Source organism: Gadus chalcogrammus, chromosome 14 (assembly GCF_026213295.1).
Source record: "Gadus chalcogrammus isolate NIFS_2021 chromosome 14, NIFS_Gcha_1.0, whole genome shotgun sequence".
Lineage (NCBI taxonomy): Eukaryota > Metazoa > Chordata > Actinopteri > Gadiformes > Gadidae > Gadus > Gadus chalcogrammus.
This window is the reverse complement of record NC_079425.1, coordinates 7,308,226-7,327,311: the sequence shown is the minus strand read 5'-3', so window position 1 is coordinate 7,327,311 and position 19,086 is coordinate 7,308,226. Positions and strand designations below refer to the sequence as shown.

General features: G+C 42.9%; 2 protein-coding genes across 2 annotated transcripts; both read right to left on the bottom strand.

Annotated features, from left to right (window-relative positions):
- Positions 1–26: 26 nt before the first annotated feature.
- ctsba (cathepsin Ba) lies at positions 27–6,144 on the bottom strand. The gene is made up of 11 exons (XM_056607340.1): positions 6,045–6,144; positions 4,752–4,875; positions 4,531–4,616; positions 3,877–3,991; positions 3,134–3,249; positions 2,971–3,056; positions 2,023–2,169; positions 1,743–1,859; positions 1,445–1,573; positions 1,220–1,296; positions 27–429 (listed from the first exon to the last, which is right to left on the bottom strand). Exons 2-10 carry the CDS (start codon positions 4,872–4,874, stop codon positions 1,223–1,225), a joined length of 993 nt encoding a protein of 330 aa, XP_056463315.1. The 5' UTR covers position 4,875; positions 6,045–6,144; the 3' UTR covers positions 27–429; positions 1,220–1,222.
- Positions 6,145–6,234: 90 nt separating this feature from the next.
- On the bottom strand, positions 6,235–18,442 carry xkr5b (XK related 5b). The gene is made up of 13 exons (XM_056607338.1): positions 18,314–18,442; positions 17,145–17,234; positions 16,929–17,034; positions 16,265–16,431; positions 15,795–15,928; positions 15,384–15,462; positions 14,642–14,811; positions 12,324–12,435; positions 12,018–12,185; positions 11,737–11,930; positions 11,493–11,561; positions 10,717–10,900; positions 6,235–10,493 (listed from the first exon to the last, which is right to left on the bottom strand). The coding sequence occupies exons 1-13, from the start codon at positions 18,420–18,422 to the stop codon at positions 9,913–9,915; spliced, it is 2,163 nt and encodes a 720-aa protein (XP_056463313.1). The 5' UTR covers positions 18,423–18,442; the 3' UTR covers positions 6,235–9,912.
- Between the last annotated feature and the right edge of the window lie 644 nt (positions 18,443–19,086).

Here is a 19,086-nt window from a genome sequence, read left to right as displayed (position 1 = left end):
CACAAGAATGTATACATAACAATGGCTGAGGTAAATTTATTCTGTTTATTGTTCTCAAAACAAAAAAAAAGATCACATCAATTTGATCAGCATAGAGATAAACAACTCTAAAAAGAGCACCCTTAATACTGACAAAAATAAGAAACATCTCTTTATCGGCAAGTAAAAAAAAACACACCAGTCTATGGAGGCTTATCTCAATCTTACAAATTAAAGGAAACAGAAGTTTGTGAATAGATTAAAAAATATCCCCACATGGCAATTTTGGGATATACTATAAAAACTAAAAAAATGGTTGGCCTACTTGTCCACTGCAAATTAAAGCATGTGAAACAGTTCAGTGCAAGCAAGTTTCATTTGATCACTTTTCCTTAAAATGTCCGGTGATAGTGGAATACAGCTACATAACGGCAGCTATAGCGTCGAACCCTATGAGGAAACAAAGATATGTTTAAATGGATCAATACTGGTATACATCTTAACACAATCTTTGCAGGTCCTATTGCAGAAAACATGCCTGTAATCATTAAACCCTTATGTGCACTACCACAGGGTGCTCCAGCATTTAACTATACCCTTGTGAACACTAGAGGGTACTACAGCAGCATCTACCAACCCTCAGTTAACTTTCAGAGCCACCCATGTCTCACGCATGGGCCTAAAAACGTAAAAAGTTCAATGCGAGTCAACTGAGCTCAATTGGAAAAGTTATGATTCCAATTTGAATCTCCATGAATTGTTCCTTGCAGGGTTAGTCAACATTTTCCAGATCAAGATACATCTTATTTGTTGAGAAATGGCATCAAAGTGACCACTGCTTTTAGCTTTTCCGCCAGTTAACTAATGTTGACTAAGACTTATTCCAATGACAATACAATGTATATATGAATATATACAATGAAAATGTATATATTTTAATTAGACAGACCCCCCCCCCCCCCCCAGGACCATTTCATGGAAATTTAGATTGAAGGCAAAACTTTCTTATTGTAGCTCCGTTGACTCAAATCCAAACAACCTTTTCCGTTTCCAAGCTCCAGGCGACATGGGTGGGCGTGGCTTAGCCATGTCATTTCAAATAAATATATTTTAATATATTTGATGCTTCAGATGAGAGCATGCATGTTTCTCCTGACACACGTCTAGTTACTTTAGATAATATTAATACAATCTGATAGTTACAATAGCAACATTGGCGTTTTGCTCAGCGTCAACTTACATTTTACACAGGGATTCCAGCCACAATTCCAGCCTCGATGCCACAGTGGTCCTCTCCACGCAGGATCTTAAAGAACCCTGAAAAGCAAAGGACGGCACACGTTACAAACTGTCACTAGTTTCGGCAATGTGCACGGACAACGCACTTCAACTCACTCACATCCATTTTGAGACCACGTACGCACAGCTGCGAGTATTGATTGGGGGATGGATCATGTGCCCTTACCATTATCTCCCCAATCTGTGTTCCATGAGTTGGCACACAGCCAGTATGGGATGCTATCCTCCACTCCCCAGCCCAGGATCTTAATGGCATGGCCGCCCAATGCCTCCCCGGAAACATGTTTATACACACCTGGGGAGAGGACAATACGAAGTAGAACAGTAAGAAGCAAGGGGTGACGTTCAGGAAGCAGGGCCGCTAATTCGAGAATGCTTAAGATACATTGTTCTAGAAGATGTATAAATACAATGGTCATCACTAGCAGGTATGCACTTGTTCCACATTGGTAAGGCCTTCTTACCAGTCTTGTAAAGTGGGAAGTCTGCGTATACGGTAAAAGCGCCCTCCACTGGTCCATTTTGATAGATCTCCGCCTGAATCTCTGCCACGTCTGATGAGACACTGTAAGAGCTCTTCCCTACCACAGACAAACAAATGTTGGTTAAAAGACTAAAAAGGCAGGGTTGCACTCGACCTACGGCAGGGCTTGTCAAAGGGAACTAATTATAGACGTGTTCAGTTCCACGTGAATATTTTACAGGAAGGGCTACTTGTGTAGTCCAAACGTGCGTCTTTCTTACCAAAGTGCTTGTCCTGTTTGTAGCCTGGCGTGTATCCAGTCTCACAATTCTTGGCACACTTTGGCGTCTTGCCCTCCTCTCCGGTGCAGGGCGGTCTGCTGCCGTTCACATGGTGCTCACAGGGAGCGATGGTGTAGGGCCTGCAGCCTGGGGACGGAGCAGCATGGACGTCACACTAGAGATACATATTTTAACTAGGGATGCACCGAAATGAAAATTCTTGGCCGAAACCGAATATACTGAAACAGTTGGCCGAAAGCCGAAATCGAATACCGAATGTGGCTTTTACTGTTTTTCATTCATTTTGCTTTAATTTTTCACCATTGCATAAATCAAACAATTAAATGTCCTTTATAAACTTTTTTGTCTTCCTTTTCATTAAAAAAAAAATCAATTACAAATTTGATACAAAATATTTATTTAATACTGAACGTTTTCTAACATTCCAGCAGACCTTATAGCAAGAATTTAAGAACAATGTACCTTTAAATAAATGAGTAAAATTATCATTATTATTATTTTTTTTATTATTATTTAAAAAAATAAAAATGAAAATGTTCAGTGTATTATTTTCTGCCTTTTTACTCCTTCGGCCGAAACCGAACATTATGTTTTGGGCATTTTCGGGCCGAACATTTTCGGTGGCCGAATATTCAGTGCATCCCTAATTTTAACAAAGAAGACCCATCCCAACGACGGCAACGAGTGCACTGCGTCAAGGTCAACACACAGGATTGTTGAAATCTTCAGAAGGTCAAATTCATTGATCTGATCCCGAGTGTGTCAGTCAGCGCTCTCACTTGGAACCAAAGTGAATGGAAACTGAGCCATCAGAAAGGGACAAGCGCTAAAAAATGATTTATGTAAAGTGCTGTGACAAACAGAGTTGACGGTGCACGTCTAATACGCTCCAAGAGGGGCTTCAACACAAGGCATACGGACACTCACCGATGTGGGACTCATAGAGTCCGCCAGACACCAGTCCTTCATGGGCCCAGAAACTCCAGGCAGCAGATGGATAGCCTCCGTTACACCTGTGACATGGTTCATCATCAGACTGAGTAGTAGTCCTACTACTACAAGCCAGCATTGATGTCCGGTAGCCACTCACCCCATGCCACAGAGGTGGCAGCAGCTCAGCAGGTCTTCGGATGAGATCTCCACACTGACCTTGGCGTTGCTATGGATACACACCCTGTCTGAGATGGCCTCTGCAGCTCCAAATGCCTACAGGTATGACACCATTCACATCCAGGTCATAAGAAAAGTTAAAAACTTTACATAAGTGTGGGGACCCCCCCCCCCATCCCCGTCTTATTGATAGCAAAAGGTTACAGAAGATAGAGTCCTAGAGTCAATATGGTGTGACAGAGGAAGTCATCGGTTTAAGGAAGCCCGTAGTAGGAAGTAGACAAAAAACCGAAGCGGCTGAGATTAGGCTTCAACCGAAAGTATATCTGATGAAAGCACTTTAATAGCAATAACGGATGAGCCTAGATTCCGTTTCAGGGTGCAATAGTGGTTCGCTTTGGAATCCGGGTAATGAATCTGCACTTCTTAGGTTCAACCGAATGAGCCAACGCGTTCCTCAAAATTGAAATCAGCTGTTCTAAAACAGAGTACTGGTTGAGGATCAAACGTACCCTAACCTGCTGCCTGAAACGAGGCCCTGGTCTTTAAACACTTCACGACAAAAGTAGAATTCATCACAACATTCAGACATCACGTTGAAAGACTTAGGCCCAATCCCATTTCCACCCCTTCCCCCTTCCCCCTTCCCCTCCCCCTTTTGTTGAAGGGGGAAGGGGAAGGCGTAAGGGGTAGAAATGGGATTGGGCCTTAAACTTGACGTACCCAGCATGAGCCACAGGAGCCCTGGTCCCTGATCTCCTTCAGAGTGGGGCACTGAGGCCACTGAACCCTGGAGTCAAAGTTCTCCGGCAGCTTCACGTCTCCAGAATAACGGACCCTGTATGGAAGGAAAAAAAACAAAAAAAACGGTTTTCATATGCAAAGGATTCCAGTCAAAGGATTACGTTGCATCGAAATTTCCAGCACAAAATATAATCCATGACCTTAATGCAATCTCATTCTGTAGTATCTTTTATTACTGATTCAATCTGTGTTGTACATGCATTTTACTTTCATTCCCTATACAAGAGGAACTGCAATAATCATGAAAGACTGCTTCATAATTTTTAAGCATCATCATAAAAAAAAAGGGTAGTATGATACCGCAAGCAAAAGTGCGACATCAAGACATTTAGAAGAGCTACAGAACCTAAAGCCTGACCACAAGTAAGCTCAAATGCTGTTTGTGTCGACAAATTACCATTGCCGGAACAATTTCAATTTGAAAAAGAAAACCCCCTGAAAGAAGCAGCATTCTCTGAAGCAAATCAAAATTAAACCAAAGAACGGAAAATAATAAAATGTTAGAAAAGAAAAAGGCCTTACAGCAAACAGAAAAATAAGTGCACCAATACAGAGTCACACAATGAGACTCACATGGTGGGGAGTCTGGGTCCGTTGAGAAATGTACCACACAGCTTCTTGACATAGCTGTGGTCTACATGACGGAAATTTTGGCCGGCCTACGGAACAGTAAAAGGACAAAGATAAGGTCTCCAAGAAATCAATGGACAATCAAACAGTGAATAAAAAGGTGATTTATTTTTTGGTTTGTTCCAGAGCAGAAAGAGCAGAGCTTATGCGAGAGAACTACCCACCTTCCAGGTAGTGTTGACCTGGTTGATGTAGTCGACCATTTCACTGGACAGAGGCTTGAGCTGTGGTCTGGCCCTGCCCACAGACAAGATGATAGCCATCACCAGGAGAGCTGCCTGCCACATTCTATGGACGGAAACATAATGTTGACCAAGGTTAGGGATCTTTAGTTTAAAAACAGGTGAGGCGAGAGAGATAAAACAGTACTTGTCTTGAGGCAATCTCAAGTGATTTACAGTGTACACACGGTCAACACAAAGCATCTCGTCTCCAGTCTTGCTTGTCAAGCTCTCCACTGGTTAAACTGAACAGCAGCTTTCAAGAGGCAAAAGAATCCCAGGTTTAAGTGTCTGGACATGAACAGTGCTTTCGAGATGCTATGGGAAGATTTGGAAACTGGGAGGAGAAAAGAAAACACCACTCTGCTATTCTTATTTTGCTGCAAACCAATTTTTTCTTTCCCCCCACACTTGTTTGGAGATGTTTCAGTTCAGTCTTTCATTTAATAATCAGTTGACCTTCCCTAATATTTGAAAGTTGTACTGTTTCGATTGAACATGACCTAGCAAGAATGCATCCTTTTCCGATTAACTGGGGCAGCCATCATGATAGTTGTTTTCGGACACCCAAGCGCACCATAGCAGGAACAAATAGCGAGTTTCCTTTGTGGTTAAACAGATTCATTCAACCCACACATTTCCCAACAAATTTGGGGAAAATAACAGCCCACAAAAATATATATAATTTGGCTAATCAGCCAAGGGATCCATCAAGTTCTGAGGCTTATCGGTTAATATTTCAAATCAAGGATTGAACTGGGAAAGAAAACATCTAGGTTTTTATTTTTTCACATGCAACAATTCTTGCATGTGGTCTACTAACCTCAACAAAGAAAACACCTCGAATCATGGTAGCCTCAGCCGTCTCATGAACGGTTACACAAGAAATGTAAACGATGTTATTGAGGTAATCGAGTTAGAAAAACAATGTTCCCTAGACCACTTGCCACAATGTTTTGATATACCAGGACAATCAACACACATGGCAAAGTCCATTTCGGCAGAATTCAAAATAAGGTTAGAAAATAAACAACCCGCTGGACATTAACTCTACCAAAAACAAATGCAATTGCAGGTTATATGAATGGACTTTGGAGGACATTTCTGTAAATGGGGATAGTAATGATTTACTTATTCTCTGTGTCTTTTTACGGATAATTCGGTTGCCTGTTCTTGAGGGGGGGGGGGGGGGGTACTTAAAAACCTTTCGAAAGTACGAGATGCAAAATACGGTACCTGTAGCTTGTTTTTCAGTTATTGACAACTACCTCGATTGAAGTGAAGAAGAGTGGTCATCAAGGAAGTCCCGTTTGATTTATGTAAAGACTGTAACCACGTGACCTGGTCACATGAGTTTCTCGATTGCTCAACTCACGTGACTAACGCAGGGGTTTTTCACAAAGTCCAACAGTTTACATTTTTTTAAATATTTTGAATGGATATCAAATTGATCAAAAGCAAGCTCGATGGAAAACATAACAAATTAGCTGTGGTTTTCTTTTACCAGACGTCGTATGTCAAATGCATTTCGTCTGGCTCTTTCTGCAGTGGCTGACTATCTGCTTTCAGTTCCTTGTAGTCAGGTCATCTGACAAAATGATCACTTGAAAAACGCTGTTCCCTGTATTCCATTGTTATTTTGTTATTTATTAAACCAGTATGACTACATGTGAGGGAGTACATTCTATGATTATAAAAGCTGACTTATGCTTTACACCAGTTTGGATTGCAGAGACCATATCATTCAGGATCTTCGATAGTCTGTGGTTGGTTACACCTCAGACTTAAGCTGTATATGTAATATGTATGCTGTGACATTAACAACTGCTGCTACCCACCTTCCTGTTCAGAGAAGACCGAAAGATGACCTTTAATTTGGGTAGTGACTCATAAAGGCTGTTTGCTTCAGGCCTGTTAAAATCTTCAGCAGTATACAAGTACTGTGTAGGCCCTACGCACAAATATATGAAACTATCTTAAACAGATCATTAATGTTTTAAATAGTTATGGTTTGTTTTCAATGTGTTTTTCCTTGTTTGGCATTTGTGAGTTTGCAATGCATCATACATTACAAGATCAACTGAAAGACTGATTAATGTGAACTGAGGGTTTGGCTATTTGCTATCTAAAACCAAACATCGGCACTGCGATAAAGAATGTGTTTATTCTGTCACAACAATAGCACAGTAATCAACCAATCATCATCTACCATCACTGTGAAAATCATTCGATTTCGAACACGGTGTAGGATGATGTGAAGACATATCGTCTTACATATGATGAACAAACACATCCCTTAATGGTAATAGTTTCAAACCATAAATTCATTTAAAAAACAACAGCACACACACTGTGAATTGTCATATACCGTCATGAGTTTGAAATCAAATAATTGTGAACAGATGCAAAATGTAGAAAATCGAAGTGAAAGAGAACAAATGAAGGAAAGGAAGGATTGACAGTAATAATGACACTATAGCTTCCACAAGACAATGTGTCGATTGATCATCAAGCAAAGGCATTTGGCATTCTGAAGCATGTTGGATTCTAGATGTGCACTTTGATTCACTATTAGCGTGTGTATTAGTGTTGCACAGACAGAGCATGTGCAATGTGCGTGTAGATAAGTGCTTTCCTGTTTTCACGTCAATAGATACAATGCCCTGGCTGTTTGTGTGAAATAAAAACATGCAGTAAGTCTCTAAAGTTTCATTACATTACACTGACAAACTTTTAACACTTCTCAGGCAGACAATGACTTGACAGAGGCAGAGTGCCTATTCTGATATTAGCCGACACTTTACTTTTCTGTAGTTGTTATGTTGTTGTTTCAAAAAATGTACCAGTATGTATGTACCTATGCATACAGCAGAAAGGAAACTACGGTTTGTGTAGTAATTGTACATTTACAAGTAATTGAACATTTTGTTATTGAAAGTGACTGAAGGTTAATTGATTATCTATAGTAAAACGAAACTAACATATATACTACAATGAATTAAATGCAATTATCAAAAAAAAAAAAATATTAAAGGGGAATTGTTAAAATAATACAAAGGTTAAAAGAGTAATTTACGTATAGTTAAAAGAGATCCCATTACATTCTGACAACATAATACAAGCCTATCAATGCATCCAAATTCAAAGCAAATTACTACTCAGTCGGTCCATTATTATGTTCTGCTGTTAGATTTTAATATATATATTTGAATTGAATAACAATTGTACAGTATTTAACTGAGATCAAAACAGAAAAGGGAGAATGGTCTATATATGATCTATGTAAAATTATCTTTTTTAAAACTGATCAAAGAGCAAACAAACCAAATGAAAAATATTGCTAATATAACAAGGTTTTCATGGAAAATAAATTGCCTTCTTCATTTTCTTTATATATTTATTTATCATTACATAAGCCTACAGAAAATATATAAACACAATAGGGCTAGGTAATGATTAAGTATGCATTTAAAATGCTCCAAACATAAGGTTGAAATATAGTTTACAATTCAATACTTGGATTTCATCACATATTGATTGTAATGTATTTTGCGTTTAACATGGCACCTCTGAGTCCATACAATGGTAAATAACCAGGATCATTGTGATAGCATAATAATTATGGCCCAGCCCTACTATGGTTTCTGACCCGCCTCATCAAAATGTAGTCTCTCATTTTTTCTAAAGTGCTATGTCAAGATATCTCAGCAATGAATATAAAATAAACATCATTACTCTGTTAAAAGGTTAACAAATACATGGAGATGATAGACGGATAGAGGTAGATCGCATACCTTCTACCTTGATGTGTAAAGTGTTGCTCATGCCCGGCAATTATACACAGCACCATCATGGTGTGATTGTACATAACAGTGACTATCCTTCTCTGCTGTACATCACGTACAATCTCGGATCAAGAAGTACCACTAAGTTATACCAAGGTTTCCGGGGGAGACGGCAGAGGAACTGAGTAACGCATTGTTTCCTGTTTCTTACAGAGAAACTCACTTGCTTGGGTGGATGAAGATTTCAGAAGGAGATTGTATTACCGGTAAGTGTAAACTGAGTTTTTTTCTTTTGTGTTAGCCAATTACACACTTACAGATCCCCGCTTCCTACAGCATGATTAGTCAAAATATATGAAGCGAAAGGGATATTTTAAATGTATAACACTGAATCTCTATTTTCTTTCACCTGCCCATTTGTTCAGTAGACATTCGAGGGAGTCATAGCCTATCTCAGCTATAGGGCTTGAACATCGTGACGTCACATGGCATGACTGCCTCCATTTTGGAAGCATAGGAGCATTGGAACGTTATTGGTAGCAATGGGGTTTTTGGTCATTGCTTAGTAATTAATCAGGAAATGATTTGTCTTTTGAAATTGAATTCCACAGCAATTTCTCATGCGATACCGTGTTTCAACAAAGTTTGATTATGCATATTTACATTAGTTTAGGAATTTGTATTACTACAACTCTCTAGTCATCACAAAATGGCGGAGTATCGCCAACGAAAAAAGGCCATGAAGCATTCTAATGTAAAAGCCCAATTGCTGACTATGGACAGACGAAGACCAAAACACGTGCACATTTTGAGTAAATACGGCAGGGAAAGGAATGCCACGCAAACTTGGGGGATTTTTACTAAGCAGATTCGACCCGAGCCGGAAAGCATATACATCTCTGTGCAGTCAGCCGCACTAACCACTGTTGAAGCAGAATCGGTTAGTTTCGGTGGTAAGCTAGTTAGTTTAAAAGGGTTCATATTTTAAAGGTGCATGACCTAGATAACGACGGCTGAAATAAATAACATCCGCAGGTTCTACAATCCATAGCACCTATGAACCTCGTTCTGGGATATGAAATAACTCATTTTTTGCTTTTCATTAGTTAAAAGGTCTGTATTTCTGTAAATTTGATATAAACTGTTATTATTCATGCCTTGATTGACCGGATTGAGAAGCACACTTGCTACTTTTTTTATCACTGCCATAGAAAAGAATGAAAACTGATAAAAACAACAACAACTGGGCCAATGTGGACATACTCAACAGAGATACTTAACTCAAAAGTCCCTTCAAAGCGCCTCCCCTCCGACTCTAACTAGACCGCCCTTTCTCTGTAGTCCACAAGCTGGACCGTTTGTTTTCGAGCGGTGTTGGAGATGATCGGTGTCAACGGGGCGCTTCCGGGAGTGCTGGCACTAGGGGTGCTGCCCCCGGGGGTGGTGCCCGGCGTGTTGCCGGGGGTCGCCGGGGTGATGATGACGGACGCCGGCGCCAGAGCCGGGGTCTCGTCCTCGGCCGGGGGCTCCAGCCGCGGGGTGGAGGTGACGAAGCGCGCCTCCCGGATGCGGTACGGGCTGCGGTAGGCGGAGATGGGCGACAGCTCCGAGCCCCAGCCCAGGTAGCTGCCGCTGGACGGGGACGGAGCCTCGGCGCTGAAGTAGGCGCCCGTGGTGCCCTCCCCGGGCGCCGCCGCCTGGTCGCCCTCTGGGGACGTGATGAGCAGGGGCGAGCGGCGGTCGTCGGACCAGCCGGGGGTCTTGATGTCCAGGGAGCAGACGGACGAGGAGGCCTCGGTCAGGCTGGCGTTGACGCTGTCGATGTGCCGCAGGCTCCCGGCCAGCTGCGGGGACGACACGGTGGGGGAGCCGTACGCCGCACTCTGGTAATCCTCATCGCCTGAGAGCGACAAGCGGGTTTTTATTAGCACGTGTGTTAACTAGGTATGCTAGACAGTCAAACAGGCAGTCTTAGTAATTCATATAAAAACAAAAGTAGTCCAAATATGACTCCAAATATGAAATAAAATATAAATAAACTAAATATAAATAACTATCCTCATCCTCATCATCATCATTGGTTATCAAAGCTAGTGTTTGTATGTTTCGCTGAGTGTGCGTACATTTATCCTCTGAAACGAGGGCACTGGATAACTCGTCTCCACTCTCTTCAGTGAGGTCCACCTCCACAGGGATGACCTCGGGAGGGGTTTTAAGGCCGTGAAACACTGCGGTCGGGGCCTTCTTCACAGGTCTGGCCACCACAGGGCTTGGAGATGGCTTTGAGGCCGGAATGATCTCTGTCACCTGAGAGTAAGACAAAATCATGCTTAAGGAACATAAACACGAGCCATAGATTAAATGTATTTATTGATCTACCTTACTAGGACAGAACATTGATGAGAGCAAATTTTGTAGTTGACTGTGTTGGCAGTCGGGGGGCAGTGTTAAAGCCTTCTTGAGCACAGGTCTAGCTCTAATAGTGTTAATTACCTCTGTTAAAGCAAGGTGAGGCAATTCGGAGAAACCAGCCACAGTAAGCCAAAAACACTTCAGCAATAGACTGCCTAGCCTTGTGGAGGACTACGGTGATATGCCATGAGGGCACGGGAAGAGTGTGCGCAGGTAGCCAGGTAGGTAGGTAGACACACAAGCCAACCAATCATTTCATACGGGCCGAATGTCACCCGTATGAAATGATTGGACGAGCTTATACAGGCCTGCGATCGCTACAGACTCCAGCTTCCAGCTGGCAAGAACTGCTGCCGTACTTGCTTAATCGTTATGTCACCATTTGCTGACCATATTTTCTTATTTTATTTAAATGTTCTTGCCATTAATAACCAACAATGCATTGGGGTTCATGGACATGTCTAGAAGAAGAGGAGGAGGACATTACCTGTGGATGCGGTGGAGGAGTCGGTAGAGGAGAAGGTTGGGGAGGAGAATGTGGCAGAATTTGTGGCACCTGAGATGATTGAGCACGAAAGAACACAAGAGCCCAATTATAGCTTTTAAGGTTATAATCAGAAAAACTGGAAGCCATTATTTAAAATTGAATTGAAATCGTTTCCTGGAAGAAAGCAACTTTTGAAAATAATTGAATGACATACTAGACTGAAACGTAAGGTTTCTCAACCTACCGGGGTATGATGAGGCATGTCAGGGGAGTAAACCACTTCCTCGTCCAGACCCATCAGTCCTGCCAAGCCTCCCTCCCCATAGGCTGAGCAGATCCTGCCTACGTCCCCTGTCTTCATGGCTAGGCGAATCAGCAGCCAGTGATGGTGCCTCCATCCCTCCCATTGATGGGGAAGGTCCATGAGAGTTCCACCACCTCAAAGCATGAACAACAACAATAGGTACACATCAAAATGGCTGGCCGGCTGCTGGAGAAATACTAGGCGGATTTTGCAGAACCTACCGGAAAGTGCAACATGGCGATTGAAGCTAGGGGTCACTTTCTCCTCCAATGAGAGTGTAGATCCTCTCTCTGTGCAGGCTCCTCCGATCCCCCTGTGGCGAATACTCTGGAAGATCTCAAAGGACTTTGGATGAAGGAAACGGTAGTACAACACCAGTGCTATGACTCCTGATGACAACAAGGGGAAGGAAGAGAAAGGGATGTAAGCAAGAGATAAACGGTTGATATATATACTGTAAAGTGAATGAGTTTGAGTGGTTTTCTCGCTCCCAGACATGTATTAGTATGGTTGTAGTTGTGTCTCACCGATAAGGAAGCTGCAGAACACAGCTGCCGGTATGCCCACGGTATCCCATGATGCCATGCTGAACAGCCAGGATGAGGCCAACAGAAGGAAGGCATTCTCAATCCACATGGCCTACAACAGGGGATCAACAGTGTACAAAAGCTCATATTAGAAGTGAATTGCATTGAAGGGAAGTTTAATTCAAGTCTTGTGTAAGATTGTGTATGGGGCATTGTCCCAATGAAAACTGAGTCACTTTCTGGACTGAGGTACAGTTCACACGTTACAGACGTACTCATGTACAGGCATGTTGGAATGTGTTGTTTATTTTGTTGGGATTTTAACTGTTCTGTTTGGAAAAAACAACATCCCTGGGGACATATGGTGGCTGACTTCATTCAGTGATGGGAAGAGTGAAGAGTCACTCAGTAAATCAATACCTAAAGGGTCTGTGTCATACTCAGAGAGTATGAGATCATTGAGAACCTATTCATGAGTATTTGTCGCATAACATTAGGGAAAATATGGGCGAGGCCAAGACATGACTAGACAACGTGTCTCCTGGATGTCTGACAGAACATCAGTGCAGACGGTCGAGGTTGCAGTCTATTAGCCATTAGTGTTTTGCTCGCGGCTCTTAGACAATAATGTGTTAATATTGTAAACAAGGACACCTGCTGTACTGTGTCAAATATAACACATTCTGACCCCTTTCAAATCAGGCTGGCAGAATGTGTCTGCCATTTACCAGAATATGTAAGACCCCACCAGCTCAGAGAGAGCGAGACATCTCCAACCAACTGGTCATTAATGAAAACCTACATGGGTACTATTGACTCAACTGCGACATGCAGACTCCTCTAGCCTGGGTGTGGCATCATTTTATGAGCAGACCAGAGTTAGAAAAAAAAGTGTGTAGCTGTTCTGCTAAACGCTTTGATGGCAGATCGCCAGCCCATCCTTAATGCACAACATGATTCTTGATTGTTGTACATCTGAGCCTTAATAGCATAATATTGTGGAATAGTACAGGAATAATCAATCTCTTGCTCTTCTGTCTTTTATATGTTAAAAATATGATGCATATGACTTTTGAATAGGGTTGGTATAGGCCAAGTTAAAAAAAGCAAACTCTTGTCTGCATTCAAGAAACTCTTGTTTTCACATCTTATTGACTTAACGATGAGATGAGATTGTCTGTTCAATACTGCATTCTGCAGCGTGGTTCATTAAACTTAACAGAATTAAATTCTAAGCACATTGTTGCATTTCACCTAATGTTGTCTTGTTAATAGTACAGCACAGCACTTGCATTACATTACATTCCAATCAATGACGCCTGCCTTGCCAAAACTAAATGTGATTCCTGTCCACCCACTAAACACAGGAAGTGACCAAACAAAGGGAGTGACCAATGTGTGACACCAATTTTAAGCACATACACACATACACGCACACGCACACGCTCACACACACACACACACACACACACACACACACACACACACACACACACACACACACACACACACACACACACACACACACACACACACACACACACACACACTGTCGTGGCAATTTCTAATGTAAGATATTGCGTCTAAGCAGATGAGATATTTAGATGCAAAAAGCACACAATACTGTTGACAATTAGTGCTTATATATATTTGTATTAAAAGTACGAACAAAGATACATCACAACATGCATCAACAAACAACATAACAGGCATACATTACAATAATCTGAGGCCCCAGATGGGAGCTTCTCTTTGCGTGTTACTTCATACTCAAGGTACGCTGGGGAGAAGTCCACTGAGTAGCTGGAGTCAGGAGCTTTTATACACTTAGATCGGATCCTTGAGGGCAGTTGGCCCCAATAAAACAGAACCTTTGTTAACCAGATGTTAATCTATTGATTGAAGTTTCTTCAGAGGTTGAAAAGGTGGTTGAGGCTGTTCCTTATCACCCTTTGCTTCTCTACGCTCCCCAGGGGGTCAAGTAAAACAGGCCCAAACCAAACTACAGACAACAACACGGAAACGGAATGTGAAACCAGATTACATCACATGAAACACTAAGAATTACATATTTAGAAGACCTTGCAGAATAGCAAGATTCCAAGAACGGGATGTGAAACCAGATTACATCACATGAAACACTAAGACCCTGAACATAACATGTAGATTTTCCATCACAACACACACACACACACACACACACACACACACACACACACACACACACACACACACACACACACACACACACACACACACACACACACACACACACACACACACACACACACACACAAACACACACACGGACGACTCACCAGGTAGAACCCGGCCATGCGATAGCGGGATTGTCCGTACTTCACGTTGAGGAAGAGGAAGATGTGTATGGCTCCCAGCACCAGGTTGAAGAGCCTCCACCGGCCAACAGACTTGATGATGTCTGTCTGCTGGGACACCATCCAAAACGTAGCGCCTAGCCAGTGCACACCTGAGTCACAGCAAACAACAAGCAGCCAGCCCCCAAAGGAAACATTCACATCCATTAACAATCGTCCAGCAAATTAGTCATCTTCAAAGGCACACGCAGAGATTACAGACATAGCACACAGACTCATCGCTGAACAAATGGGTGCATGCACATTGATATAAGAGCCAGATGGATATATCAGTCGGCCAATATTGGACTATCAAACATCACAGCTATATGTTTGCCGATATGCACCGATATGAAAACTTTAGAAATGGTGATGTAGTTCAAACGAGCACATCCATTTCAACACTCCTAACACAGTTTTACATCAGGTTCTGTGTGAAGGTTAGTAGCTCCTCCATACACTTAATTGGTTCCGTTGGCTCCTTATTTTAATGTGATGTTGCTGTGGCACGAAGCATTCCTGGAGGTTGAGCAGCAAATCACAAGGAGTTGCTCCAACCCCAGGATAACACAATATAAACATCGAACAACCGATATGTACATTATGAATATTGGCCGATATATTGATATTGTTATTTTTCCCCCCAATGTCGGGATTGGCATCAGCCTCTAAAATCCAGACTGACCTATGACCCCAAGGATCCACTGTTTGAAGATCCGTGTGAAGAGCATGAGAATAGCAAACCGAGATCCCAGCATGCCCACCTGTGGACAGGGAGGTGAAGAATGATCAAACCCCCCCACACACACACACACACACACACACACACACACACACACACACACACACACACACACACACACACACACACACACACACACACACACGCGCACATACAAACAAACATAAACAGATTCCAACAGAATAGACATATCGCCTTTGTTAACATTACATACAATCTCATCTAAAAATTGAATGTCACAGTCCATGCAAGCACAAGCACCCACATAAAGTGCACATATATCCACACATATTGACTTGAGTAAACATAGAAAGTAGAAAAAAAGTAGGCTCTTGTGTTCTGGAGAATACCCACCCTCCATAGCAGTCTACATAGTATGGCGGCAGGGGTCATAGGCAGGTGGCCAGGTCTAATGAGCGAGCAGGCCCTGGCATAGAGAACCAGGGCCCAGGCCAGGGATATCAGGCACACCACAAAGCAAACAGAAGCTATAGGACGGAGAAACAGAGAGGAGAGAAAGCCACACAGGAAGAGAAAGGATAAAGTTAGTCAGAGAGAAAGAGAAGAAGAGAATGGGAAAAGAGAAAGACAGAGCATATTACAATATTGCCAAAGCGTCAACAACAATTAAGTAAGGAAAATACAATAGATTGCATTCCCGAAGAGAAAGAAAAACATTTGCGGAAGATGAAAAACCATAGGATAAGAAATGCCCTCCTGAAACGCTCCATCTCAGGTTCTTTATCAGTTCACACACAACCTTTGACCAGAAAGAGATCGAGCTACATAGTAGCAGCAGCAGCAGCGCGGTTTCCCAGCTGTACCTGGGGACTTGATGCCTATGTCGGTACAGATGAGGACGTAGGTCTGCAGCAGGGTCTGAGGCAGAGTGACCACCAGGGCCTCAAACAGACGCAGGGCCGACACGTCCGCCTGCTGCATGATCTCCCCGTACACATCCTCCTCTGGCAGGACCAGGCACTCCCACAGCCTGGTGGGAGAGAGACACAGGCCGGAAGTGGGCAGGGAGAGAGGGTGTGAGAGAGAGAGAGAGAGAGAGAGAGAGAGAGAGAGAGAGAGAGAGAGAGAGAGAGAGAGAGAGAGAGAGAGAGAGAGAGAGAGAGAGAAAGAGAGCGAAAGAGAGAGATTATCTTAGTTTCTCTTCTTGTCACGTCACTATGTGATCAAATATATCATGAATGTTTCAGAAACGTATGCTGCTTGAGCTCATTTCATAGAGCACGTCAGTTGAAAATAAAATGTATTTTATCTGGAAAATGGGTGGAGTTGTGGGGGGTGAAGCTAAATGGAAGTAATTGTTAGTGTTGTCTGCCAACGCACACACATACACACACACCAACACACACGCACGCACACAAGCACACACACACACACACACACACACACACACACACACACACACACACACACACACACACACACACACACACACACACACACACACACACACACACACACACACACTACCTTTTGAATATGCCCAGGTGCAGTATGTGTGTCCAGGTGAGGGACTTCATGCGTATGCGTCCATCCGAAAGGTACCACAGGTAGCTCAGCCACTGAGGAGCCCAGCCTAGGAGAATGACATGTGATCAACCAATCAAATCAATTAAATCAACCAGCATGACTAGCTATCTTAACCATCCATTGTTCCATCCTTATCCCCCTATCATATCATCTTACCGGGCAGTAGGAACAGGGCAGTGAAGCCAGCCAGGTAAGCATAGCAGTAGTTGTGTCCGATCCACAAATAGTAGACAAAACAGTAGATAACTGTAAAAGAGAGAGATAACACACACACACACACACACACACACACACACACACACACACACACACACACACACACACACACACACACACACACACACACACACACACACACACACACACACACACAAGATTATGTTTATTTCAGAATATTTTAGATCAATACTGTCATGGCATTTAATGTTTGCATTAGCTTTGGCCACTACTAATGCTCACACCAGATGTAAACAACTACAGTATGCAAACTATGACGTGAGATGGGATCAGTGACAGTGCATGGGTGTGTGATTGTGTGCATGCGTACTTGGACATTCCATTTCTATCTCCACCAGGACACGTTTTCATTTTGTCATCTAAATGACCTTTGTAATGCAGATAGTCTACTTCTCACTCACAACCAGACTGTCTGATGCTCTCTGCAGCTCTCTCTCTCTCTCTAGTCCCATTTAATGAGCCTGCTGCATAATACTCAGTAGCTGCCACCTGCCTCATCACTCCTTCCAATCCGCTCACACCATGTCCATCACCCTAGCGATGTAATCCGAACTGTTCTAGCTGACAAACGGGTAGGCTGGTCGTGCGGGGTAGGCCAAATAATACTGGGGTACGCCCATCCCCGCGCCCATATCACCTCCAAAAAAAGGGCGCTCAAACTTGACAACATGGCTGCATATTCTTATAAACAGTGTGTTGTAGGGTAGTGTTACGCTGTAACAGTCTGAGTCTGTAACATCAGTTGTATCCGTAGGGCATACAGGCAGTGTGGTCGCAGTTAGCGATGAGTTGGCATTTTCCTCGGCAGGCAGATGTTCACAACAAACGGAGGTATTAGACGCAGTGGTTTTGGCTGCAGAGGCGGGTCCAGTCATGTCATTACACAGGTCCAAACTGTTTTAAAATACCACTGAAACTTTAACGGCATCCTCTGTATAGTTCATTTTTGTATTTTTAATTGATATCCCATTGACACCACTGACTGTAGCACTGCCGATGAGCATAGGCCCGCAGTGTGCCTCGCCTGCAGGCTGCTTGCGTGTGTCTATGTGTGCGTTTTTCTGTGCGCGGTCCCGGTTAGAACTCACCCGCGGTCCTCTCCGCCACGAGCAGAAGCGCAGTAAACGCAAAGATACAAACTTGGCAGCAGGACACACACGCGCCTCCACGACTCGGAGGCGCCGAATAGTCCCTCATTTTCCAAAGAAAAACCGGGTCTTTGGAGAATGCAACCCTGGGTTGTGATGCTATCTGCTGCAGGTGCTGTTTGGGAGTCGGTCCAACTGTACCCCGCTCTCTCTCGGCCCGTTATCCCGCGAGGGGCTTCTCACGTCACAGCCCCGTCCCGTTAAAGCGGTAGCGATGCTTAAAAGACAGGTAGCCTATATGGACACCTAGTGAGTTAGAATTCTGTATTTAACCAAAATAGTTACGTTGACCGAGTAGGCCTAAGGTATAATGCAAAAGGGGCAAATTACTACTCTTAAAATAGCCTACTTAATACTAATAGCCTTACAATTGTTCGCTTGTTTGATGCCTAAACGCCTCTGTCCCGTTTAGGCATTTAAGGCTATTTAATTGTTCAGCCTCGAGTCGAGAATAATGAATGCTTTTGGAGGATGCCATAGGCCTACATGTTCATTGACTGGAGTAGTATGCGTATTAGTGTGGTGCCGCAGTATGCAGTGCATGTGTCTTCACTACTTTCCAAAAGATGGCAGTGTCTGCTCTCCACGCAAAAGTAGAAATCCCAGAATATTCCAATGTTTTCCAAAACGAATAGATTGATATTCTACAAAAACAAATCGTGAAAAAAATGAACGTGAGGTTTGTCTCATTTGTTGTTTTCCATTTCGTCCTC